This window comes from Monodelphis domestica, chromosome 7 (genome assembly GCF_027887165.1).
Source record: "Monodelphis domestica isolate mMonDom1 chromosome 7, mMonDom1.pri, whole genome shotgun sequence".
Lineage (NCBI taxonomy): Eukaryota > Metazoa > Chordata > Mammalia > Didelphimorphia > Didelphidae > Monodelphis > Monodelphis domestica.
The window spans coordinates 85,106,099-85,117,896 of record NC_077233.1 but is presented as its reverse complement, the minus strand read 5'-3'; the positions used below and the strand labels follow the sequence as shown (position 1 = coordinate 85,117,896).

Sequence of the window (11,798 nt, the reverse complement as noted above, 5' to 3'; positions counted from 1 at the left end):
TTACTGGAAACAAGGGACAAGCCTTCACTTGCTCAGATATTTATTAGCCTTGTGATCTAAACAAAAAGAGATGAGAATTACAGTAAGAAATAAGATTCACTACTTTATAGGAGAATGATATTGCTACAATTACTCTCATTCAAAACGCAAAGTGTGTGTGGGTAATTTTAATTCAAAACAGCTAAGAACTCTGGTTCAAAATATGAATTGGACATCTTCTAAAGCAGTTGACCACACATTCATTCTCATGTTCGTTAATTTCCTTTAACAACTCAAAGATCAAGCACCTGTTCTATATATATTTTTTTTTTTGGAAAATTGTATTTAGTTAGTCAATTTAGAGCACTATTCCTTGGTTACAAGAATCATATTCTTGCCCCCCTCCCCCAAGCTGATGCATAATTCCACTGGGTTTTATATGTGTCTTTGTTCAAAACCAATTTTCATGTTGTTGATGTTTGCACTGGGATGATCATTTAGAGTCTACATTCCCAATCATATCCCCATCGACCCATGTGATCAAGCAGTTGTTTTTCTTCTGTGTTTCTACTCCCACAGGGTTAGTGTTCTTTCTTGTTAAATCCCTTCAGGTTGTTCAGGGACATTGCATTGCCACTAATGGAGAAGTCCATGACATTCAATTGTACCATAGTGTATCCATTTCTGTGTACAATGTTCTCCTGGTTCTGTTCCTTTCACTCTGCATCAATTCCTGGAGGTTGTTCCAGTTCAAATGGAATCCCTCCAGTTCATTCTTCACATGTTCTATATTTAGCCCATAAGTACTAGAAATACTGCACCACTTGTATCACAGGATAGTTGTTATAATTAGATCTCTGATAGGGGCAAACTAGATATTGTAGCAGATAGAATGCCAGCCTGAGTTCAAAACCAGCCTCAGACACTTACTAACTGTGTGACTCTGGGGGAACGTTAATTAACCCTGTTTACCTTCGTTTCCTCACCTGTAAAATGTGCTGGAGAAGGAAATGGTAATCCACTCCTGAATCTTTGCCAAGAAAACTCCAAATCAGTCACTAAGTGTTGGACATGACTGAAAAACTACTGAATGACAACAAAGACCTGTGATGTTGGGATCTAACTTCCACCTCTTGCAAGCCATCACCATCATTATCCAAGAGTACAAGTTAGTTGTTTGAGTGAGCACAATCTGTAATTTCTGCTCATACTGTGATTGCTAGTGCTGGGTTCATGACTACCTCAAGAGAGAAGCAAGAATAAGTATTGTAATACATTCCAAATTGGCTTCTCCAATAAGTTTTCTAGCAAGTCAAAGAATGACTTCTCAGAGTTATTACTTTTGATTGAAATGTTATAGTACCAGAGATTTATCCAGTGGAAGACATTGGATTGCTCCTTGACTTTTCTGTTCTTAATATCCACTTTGTTGTCACTCAACTCCAAAGAGATATCTTCACATGCTCTCATACCAGATTTCTATGTCAATTTGGTCATTCTTCAAAGTAGCTCTCTGTGTTACATTAAACATTATAATGGCATACTAACGCTTGAATGTAACGATCATCTCTTCAGCTACCAAATTCCTCTTTTGGTCAGATGTATCACATTTGTTTAATTTAATATGCCTTCTATTAGGAAGGAACACAAAGAGATGGACCTCCACACCCATAGTGACTGTATACTTTTAAAAGTTACCAGTCACAATTCTGAGGGACTGATGAGAAAGAACACAACCCACATCCAGAGAAAGAACTATGGGAGTAGAAATGCAGAAGAAAAACCTATGATTGATCACATGGTTCTATGGAAATATGATTGAGGATGTTGATTTTAAATGGTCACTCTATTGCAAATATTAATAAATAATGGAAATAAAGTTTTGAACAATAATACATGGAAAACCCAGTGGAATTGCTCATCAGTACCAGGAAGGGGAGGGGAGGGAAAGAACACAAATCATATAACCATGGAAAAATATTCTAAATTAATCAATTAAATAAAAAGTGAAAAAAAAGAAAAGTTACCAGTCAGGTGGTGTTTACCAATGTGGTTTTTCTAGCACCACTATGATCAAGTAATACAAATTTGGTCTAAACTCAGGTTCTCCTTTGGTGGCCATATTGTGATGATTCTTCCAGAAATGTCTTCATCTCAACCTGACTGAACAATGGAAAGATGACAGAAGCACAATTTCTGTTAATGTGGAATTTCAGGCCATTGCAAAGGGAAGAGATGAAGGGGGATTAAAAGATGGGGAAAACACTAAGGATCTGATTGATCAGGAGAGAGTGGTACAGTCAAATGGCATGACTGTAAAAGGAGGAGAGATTATCAAGTTATATAGCAGAATAATGAGCACAGTCTATCTTGGCTCATCATGGCTTGATGAAATAATTGGGAAAAGGTGTGATCAGCATTAGAAAACAGGCTGCTAAGGATGCCACATCATGGATATAAAGAAAGCCAGGTTTCAATTAATGAAAAGAGATAGAAGGAATTTTCAGTTTTCTAATTATGTAGCCTTTTCTCACATTTAACAAGATTCTAACTCCTGTTGACAAAAACCTTGTGTAGATTAGCCTTAAACATGGAAGGGCAGATTAAAAAATTGAAAAAGCATAAATACTTCATACTATATTTAAAAGACCATATAATACAACAATTGTAGTTAGAAATAACTATCAATAGGAGACCAGAAAGTATCACAGAAGTAGGATTTAGGTCTGTTGGGGATCAAGAAGAAAAGAGATTAAGTGACCTTAAAATGGCATTATTTTTATTATATTATTTTTATATATTTATTCTATTATTTTAAAATTAATTATTAAATTAATATTTTAGACTGTTCCCATACTTATCCCTCTAAATTTAGCTCCTCTTCTTCATTTAAAGATGCTGAGGTCTCCTCTACCTTAAAAATATAACATTACCTTTTAACACAATTTCATTCTTGGACCAATGATTCCTATAGTGAGTGATAAGAGATGAATTAGGGAAGATGAGTTGGACCCAAGGCTTTTAGGACCAGAAAAATGCGATTTGTATTGTAGAAACCCTCTACCCATCCCCATAAAGACCCAATGAAACGTCAGCTCCTACTCCATGGCCCATGAGCACAGTATGATTCCCAAGACACATGCTATACAATTATACCTGTAGACGCGGGATTTGTAAGGAGAATGATGAGTCAAGCAAAACTGCTTTGGATTTAATCTCTTTTAATAGGTTCGTGGGGTGATGACCCAGAGAAAAAGTTTTTACTCCCAAAGTTTCTGGGCTCTCTCCAGTCTGGCTTACTTGGCCTTCACTGAATAGTTATGGTTACGTCCAACGTGACTCTGGCTACTTCGGCCCCCGGTTGCTGGCTGCACCAGCTCTGGGTGAATGCGGGGCAGAACTCCACCCTGTGAGATGGTGACATGGCCAAAGAGCTGGTTCAGCTCTACATCGTTGCGCACAGCCAGCTGCACGTGGCATGGGGCAATGCGGGTCTTCTTATTGTCTCGGGCAGCATTGCCTGCCAGCTCCAGGATCTCAGCAGTTAGGTATTCCAGTACAGCAGCCAGGAAAACAGGGGCACTTGAGGCCAATCTCTGGGCATAGTGACCCTGGCGAAGAAAGCGGTCTACACGGCTCACGGGGAACTGCAGCTGGGCTCTTGAGGAACGTGAACGGATTTGGTTATGAGTATTCAGGGATCCATGGTGACTCCGTTTCTCAGGCATGATGCTTTCCTGAGATCTTCTGGCATCCCCAACTAGTTCAGGCACCTGTGTTAGGTCCCCTAACAGGACCTACCTTTTTATACACTCAACCCCACCATTTCTATTGGTCAGTGAGTAGCCAATGAGATGCCAGGGACCCATTGTGAGATGAGATGCTCATCCTGACTGGTTTGTGATGTCATTCCCTTCTACTTTCCTGAAAACTCTTCCCACCAGAGTCCCTTTCCTTTACTTCTTGTTTTCTGGATCCTCCATTTCCTATAAGGAGAGAGGACCAATAACTATCCCATTCTTTAAGATACTTGCCTTTTCAGAATTCTGAACCTCAGCCCATCACTGATTATTCAGAGAATTTATTAAGTCTTATTGCTAACAAATGTCTTTCCCAAATATTACCTCCTAACCAAATGCTATAGGCTCAGTGGCCCCTGAATGTGTCTCCTCCCATTATCTTTCCCAATTCTACTTCCCCTCTTCTCATGAAGCAAAGCTTCCTTAAGCAGCATGACCTATAGAAATGTCTCTCGCCTCACCAATCGCTGGTATTCTGTCATTTATAGATTATTCCTATACTCTTGGTTTGTTATATTGAGTAGAGTTATATTGATACATATATGTATATATATATATATATATATATATATGTCTTGTATTGGTATTTAATTCTTAACACTAATTTTTTTTCCAAGGTAGGACCACAGCGAGATGATCAGTAGGTAGCTAGACTCTAAAACCCGAAGATCCTATGGTTACATGATTCTAGAGGCTGGACCAGGAAAGGAAAGAGAAAAGAGTCAGAGCAAAGAGACATCATCCACTATTCAGAATCAATGCCTTTATTAACCTTCAGGGGTTGGAGCCCCAAGAAAAAAATATCTAGAATTCCAGGAGTAGGCCAACCAGGCTGTTTGTTTTCTTGGTTTGGTTCTTAGAGGGCTTGCATGAGGTTTTCCTCTTGGTGAAAGCTTCTGGTTGCTTCTGCTTGCTCCTCTGGAAAGGAAATAGAGGGACTATTCATACTCATGAAAGGGAATGGCTACATAAATGGGGTTAGTGGAGTTGAATGACAAGGGAAGAAGTTTGAGGTGGGTTGAAACCAACCAGGGAGATTCAAACAAGAGGATCCATTCTAGAGGGGGTCAAGACTGGGAGGAGAGCTTTCAAGGCCAGGGGATGAGTAGGTGCTAGAAAAAAGTCAGGGAGAGACCAAGGGAGTCCAGAGACAGATGGTAGAAGAGAAAATGCATTCAATTGAAAGAACATCCTGGCTCTGCTTCTTACTGCTACTCTTTATTGCCCTGGGCAAGTCACTTGCTTTCTGGGAGCTTGACAACCCCAGGTATGACTTTTATGAGCCCATAACATGGGTTTGTGGCCCCAATCTGCTTCTAACTAATTGAGAAAATTACCTACCATATCTGAACTAGTTTCCTCATGTGAGAAATGGTTATAGTTATTGTTTTTCTGCCTACTTCCCAATAATATTGTATAGGGATCAGGAGAAAACATGTAACATACTTCATAAATATAAAAGTAGTATTATTGGTAGTGATGAAGAAAAGGAAGGTCAAGAGTTATCATGACAGTCAGTCTTGACCAGGATTAGAAGACAGGAAGGAACATCTTTGATGGTTCCAGTCCAGCCTAGGAGGCTGGAAAGTAAATTGGGGAGGGGGGGGGTGGGGAGCTGATTGATTGGGCATGTATTGATGATGGGGGTGGGTATAACAGGGGAGAAATGAAGACCCTTTCTCACTCTCATCCAATCTGGCTTTGAAACTTTCCAAGATTCCCAGTCTCCTCTCTGCCTCCATCCCCTGTCCCCTGAAACTTTGTTTTCTTTATATTTATCCTTCCAGGCTCACACACCAAATGACTTTGAACCAGATGTTACACAGAGGGGCACAGAGGGAATGGGACTGGTCTATGAGTCCTGGCTTTGGCTCTGCCATCTAATTACCAGTGTGGCCTTCAGTCCCACTAAGAAGCCTTTTGTTATCCCCCTAATATCAGTAGCTTCCCTCTGTTGGTTGTTCCCAGTTTAATCTGGATATAGATTGTTTGTACATAATTGTATGCTCCCCTTTTAGACTCTGAATTCCTTGACAGCTTCCTTTTCTTTGTATTCCCCCAGTGCTTAGCACCAAGTTTGGCACATAGTATGATGCTTAATAAATGTTAGTTTACTGAATGACTACCATTGACATACACAGATGGAGATATAATTTAAAAATGTAAAGAAATTTAAAGAAAAAAATTTAAAAACACAGAAATAGGTGAAAAAAAAGTATACTCTTCCATGCCTAGCCCAGCACCCTACACAGGAAGCCCTTCATAAATTACTTGTTGATAGACTTGATTGCCTCCCTTTCAGGACACACATAGATCCTCAGTGACTCTTGGCTCTGGGAAAATGGTGATGATGTCATAAACAGCAGAACAAAGGTACAAATCCTGAGGAAACTGGCCTAGAGAGGTCTGGTGACTTGCCTCAAATTCCACAGCCATCAAGAGACTCAGCTGGAATTTGAATCAGGCCTTCTGACCTCTAGAACTGCTGCTTCTTCCATTCCATTATTTTATCCAGAATTTCATCATTAGAGGGAGCCAGGTTTAGAACTTAAGTTTCTAGTCTCTATAGCCAATGTATATATATATATATTTTTTATCATATTTGGGGGCTTTCATGCCTTTTATCCTACAATTTTTGCTGTGCCTAAACTTCCTCTTGCCCATCCTAAAACTTTCCCATCTTTCTTTTTTTCCCTTCTTTTTATAATGTACTTATTTATTTAGAATATTTTCCCATGGTTACATGATTCATGATTTTCCCCACCCTTTTTCCCTCCCTCCCTCCAGAGCTGATAAGCAATTCCACTGGGTTGTACATGTATCATTGCTCAAAACTTATTTCCATATTATTCTTATTTGCAATAGAGTGATCTTTTAATGCCCAAACCCCAGTCATATCCCCATCGAACCATGTGAGTGAAACTTTCCCATCTTTCAAAGTCCATCACAAGTTGCCTCCTCCATGAAGCCTTTTCTAATACCACCAGGCCCAGATGATCTGTGATTTCTTCCAGCGCTTATAAAGAGTGATGAATACTAATCTGTCATATTTCTACAGCGCTCTAAAGTTTGTATATAACTGGCAAGGACAGTGTTTTATTTTGTTTTAAACTCTTACCTTCTGCCTTAGAATTGATGCCAAGTACTGATTCCAAGGCAGGAGAGAGGTAAGGGCTAGGCAATGGGAGTTAAGTGACTTGTCCAGGGTCACACAGCTAGGAAGGGTCTGGGGCCAGATATGAACCCAGGACCTCCCATCTCTGGACCTGGCTCTCCATCCACTGAACCATCCCCCTGCCCTAAGGATGATTTTTTTTTTTAATGCTTCTTGGTATTACCCAATGCAGACTCCAAAGGAGCTGACAGTTAAAGGACTTGAGCTTCTTGGGCTGCTTCTTACCTGGGATGGCATCCATGCACCTCATAGCACATCTAGAGAAACAACATTTTTTCATTCCTAGGCAGTTATCATCTCCTCTACAACCGATGAACCGCTCATTCCTGGGGCACCACTCGGAGACAACAGGGCATCGACCAGGCTTAACTACAGGGGGAGGAAAAGAGGGAAAATGTGTGTTATGGGACATAGACACAGACCTTGTGAGCAAAATGGGGCAGAGAGAGATTGCCCAGAAGCCTGGGGAAGGAGATGGGTCCCAGCCTTGCAAGGAGCAGTGGCCGTAAAGAGAAGTTGTCCCTTGGTGGAGGACGTTGGAATCTGTTGTCTGTGTGAAGCAATTGGAAGGGTTTTGTTGGTCTAAATTCATGAGAGGCACAGAGAGCATACTTGAGTGATAAATTTAGAATCAGGAGACTTGGGTTCAAATCCAGATGGGTCTCGATCCCAGCTCTGCCACTAGTTCTATGTCCATGGGCAAGTGTCTGACCTTTGTGTCCCCACCAATAAAATGGGGGTAAATGGTTCTTGTATTTCATATCTTCCAGGTAATTGTAAGGAAGTCTAACCTTTATGTATCGTTTTAAGATTTTGAAAACCCTTAAAATATTACTTGGTCCTCATAATATGTTTGTGAGAGAAATGTTATTATTATTTCCATTTTACAGATGAGGTAACTGAGGCAGAAAAAGATTAAGTGACTTGCCCAAGGTCACACAGCTAGTAAGTGTTTGAGACTGAATTTGAACTCAGATTCTTCCAAACTCCAGGTTCTGCAGACTATCTTCCATACCACCCAGCAGCCTTAGAAAAGCAGATGCCTTAGAAACACATATAGGGATCGTTATTACCTTTGATAGGCATGGAACAGGTTCGACCACAAGAGCGAACACAACATTTGGCCTCCCCATCACAGTCCTTGTCAGTCTCACAAGGAATACCACATGGCAGACGCTCCTCAGAGGAAGAAGTTGCCAGGGGGCACAAGCCAGCCTTCTCTGGAAGAGAACAGAAACAGCAGTGGTGGAGGGCAGAACAGGTGGCTTCCTCTGCTCACCTTTGCTGTCCTCTCTCTCCCTGAGCCTTGCCTGGAGCTACCTTCTCAGAGGCCAGAGGGTTTACCCCTCTTCCAGGTAGTCCTCCCTAATCTGGAGGGATTGGGGGGAGCAGAAGTACATCTCTCGCCCCCATTCCCATAGCTATTTATCAAGGCATCCCAACTGGAGAATGCCAGTCTCAGCCCCCATGATCTCTTGGATCCAGAGAGAGGGACCACGTCTGTACCAAAACCAAGTTCTCTTACCTTTCATGGGGTTCTTACACATCCAGCTGCAGCCCTGTCTGCAGCACTTCATCTCTCCGGGGCAACTGGTATCATTCTGGCATGTCCTTTTACAGTCAATTAGATCTGACAAGGTTGGGTGGAGGACTGGGCAGTACCCAGACTTCTCTGCAATGAACAGGAATCATGAGTGTTGCCAACTTCTCCTTTCTTGATGGTAAGTCTTGCTGCTTGTCCCCTGACACCCCTTCCTTTGCCCTGTCCCCCCTTCTACATCTTTCTTCCACCCCACCTCCCTCTATTCCTGACTCCCTTTTCTAGTAAAGGGAGGTCCCTGTCCCTAAGGTCTCTTCCAGCTCTAAATCATTTTGTCCTGTGACAAGCCTTTCCTTAACTCTCTGCCTGTTGAATCAATCATTTTCATCAAATTCAGGTGCCATCTCCTTTTTTTTTTAATCCTTAATGTCTGTTTTAGAATCAACATTGGTTCCAAGGCAGAGGAGTGGTAATCGCTAGGTGATGGAAGGTTAAGTGACTTGTTCTAACTCATACAGCTAGATGTCTAAGGTCACATTTGAATCCCGGACCTCCTGTCTTTAGGGTTGGCTCTCAATCTGCTGAGCCACCTGGCCATCTTCTCCGTAAAAGATTTCCTGACACACTCTCTGACTTCTTCCATACCAGATTTTTCTGGAGTATTTTGCCTCCTTTGCCTAGGCACACTTTAAAGTATATTTGTTTTCCTTTTTCTCTCTACCCCATTAGACCATCAAGTCTTGATTAATAGCAGTTTGTGGAATGAGGTCCCTTTTTTCCCCTTCCCAACTTCTCCCCCTACTATCTTCTTTCTTTTTCCTCTCTTCCCTTCTATCTCCAATTCTTTCTTGCTCTGGTCTGGAGTTGCAAAGCTGCTCTGGGGTCACTTTGTACAAAGACATGCCTGAAAATGAAGCTTTCCCAAGGGGCTGGGCAGTCCTTGGAGGCAGGAGAAGACAAGGAGGTTCTACGACCAGTAGGAATTGAGAATAAAATGTGGGGAGAGAAGAGAAAGGGACAGGGAGATGGTCAGATGCTCTTAGTGGACAGCTGGAAGGAACAAGAGAAGGCTGAGCAAGCAAAACTAGAAATCCAAGGGGCTAGAGCTTGAAGGAACTTCCCATCCAGCCTTCTCATCTCTTAGACAAGCCAAATGAGATCCTGAGAGATGTGGGCACCTCTTTGAAGTCACAGAACAAGCAGGTGGAATGGCCAGGATTGGAACCCTCTTTCCATGACAACTCATCATTTTTAGGGATCCTTGGAGTCAAGAATGGTTGGGGCCATGATCTGCCTCAGCCCAAGCTCCAGAACTGCCCTCCCAGTTCCTTGTTCCCCCTCTAACCTTTCCCTCACCTTTTTTTTTTAAACCCTTACCTTCCGTCTTGGAGTCAATACTGTGTATTGGCTCCAAGGCAGAAGAGTGATAAGGGCTAGGCAATGGGGGTCAAGTGACTTGCCCTGGGTCACACAGCTAGGAAGTGGCTGAGGCCAGATTTGGACCTAGGACCTCCCGTCTCTAGGCTTGGCTCTCAATCCAATGAGCTACCCAGCTGCCCCCTCCCTCACCTTTTTGATGGGCAAACTAAAACTGTAGGATTTAGGGACCGGGGGCGAAGGGAAGGCTTAAAGCACAGAGTGGAGGTGGGAATAGGAAGAAGCAGAAGACAGTTGAGGAAGGGGACATCAGGAGCTTCAGACCTCCTACCTTCGAGATTCTGAGCAGCCCATGATCCCAGGGCCAGCAGGGCCAAGGTCAGAATCTGGACTGACTGCATCATGAGGCGGTGGCTCCTTCCTGCTGGGTTGTGGCAGTGGTTGACTGGTCATCCTGGGTGCCCCAGCAGAATTTAAGAGAGCCAGAATGGGGGGTGGGAGGGGAGGACCAGGAAGGGTGGAGCTAAAAGTGGAAATGGGGGAAGGGGAGAAGCGAGACATTTGTTTCTCCTGGGAGTTCCTATTTTAAGGCACATTACACCTTCTGTTGTGGGGAGGCATGGGACAGGAAGGGAAAAGGATAAGAACCCTAAACTAGGAGCTAGAAGATTTTTGCCCCAGTTTTTAGGCTAGTTATAGGACTCTGGAATCAGCACTTCACGGATCAGAACCTCAGTTTATTCATCTGTAAAATGTGGGGTGATAATACTTGCATCACCTGACTTTCAGGGATATGGTGAGAAATACTTCAGCTCTTCAAGAATCTGTGATCCCCAATAATCCAGACCAGAATTCCTCCATTCTTTTTAGCAGCTGGTTTCAGGTGACCAAAAAAAATCTATACTCCGGTGGATGGCCTCTGGCCCTTTGCCAAGCTTGGGGGAAAGGATACTAGAATAGGAAGAAACAGCGGTATTTCCCTTCCCCAGAGAAGCAGGATTTGCTTCTTCTATTTACTTTCCTACCTCATTGGTTTAATTAAATTTAAATTGCTTTTGAGTCTAAACCCTGAGACACATTTTCATGCTCTGGGAACCTTTTCTTGGGCATTTCACTCATGCCCATACCATCACCATCTTGTCCATTGCTGATCCTAGGAGGGTAGTTGTTTAGCAAGGAGTCAAAGAGAGCACAAGGAAGCCATTTTTCCCAGAAGCTTCCTTGCCTTTGCCAATGGAGCTGAATGCAGCTAGAGCTGGAGGCTGGAGACTGCCTGAGGCTAAGGGTAGGCTCCTTCCTAACTGAGGGTGGTAGGTGGAGCCCCTTCTTCTCAGAATGGCCCCAGAGTCCTTCCTCTTAGTTTCTGAACCCACATGCCCTCAGGGTTGGGTTAGTGAACTAAGATCTTAGGGAGTTGAAAGTATAGGGGTCAATAGAATCAGTGAAGTCAAAGTCCACAACAGGTCAGTCTGCTATAATGAAGAGTTCTGTTTTCTTGTCAGAAGACTTGAACTCAAAGTCTGACCATTGCTAATGGCGTGTGCCAAAGGCTTCAATTTTCTTGTCTATAAGATGAGAAAATTGGACTAAATCTCTAATAATAATAATAACTGATATTTTGGTATCACTTTATGGTTTACCAAGTGCTTTACTCACCCCGATAAATATTGGGAGTGATGTTCAAACCCAGCTGCACCTGACTGAACACCTTTAATGTCCTCTAAGACTCCAAATCTTATGAGTCTACCAACAAACTGGTCACCATCAGTTGGTGGACTTCCACATCGGTGACTGCATACTACCACTCTACTCCATTATGTCTGAGACAAGACTTTGAGGGAATTAAAAATAAGTCTTCCTTAGAATAAAACTGGATAGTCTCTGTCTAGATTGATGTATCTAAGACTTTGCTCTCCAGCAACCCCCT

General features: G+C 42.5%; 1 protein-coding gene across 1 annotated transcript; it reads right to left on the bottom strand.

Moving 5' to 3' along the window:
* Positions 1-3,183: 3,183 nt before the first annotated feature.
* On the bottom strand, positions 3,184-3,783 carry LOC100618884 (histone H2A-beta, sperm-like). The gene has a single exon (XM_003341755.4). The coding sequence runs from the start codon at positions 3,705-3,707 to the stop codon at positions 3,276-3,278; it is 432 nt and encodes a 143-aa protein (XP_003341803.1). The 5' UTR covers positions 3,708-3,783; the 3' UTR covers positions 3,184-3,275.
* Between the last annotated feature and the right edge of the window lie 8,015 nt (positions 3,784-11,798).

Excerpts from the sequence above, each read along its gene's own strand:
- LOC100618884 (XM_003341755.4), bottom strand. The coding sequence starts at position 3,707 with ATGCCTGAGAAACGGAGTCACCATGGATCCCTGAATACTCATAACCAA.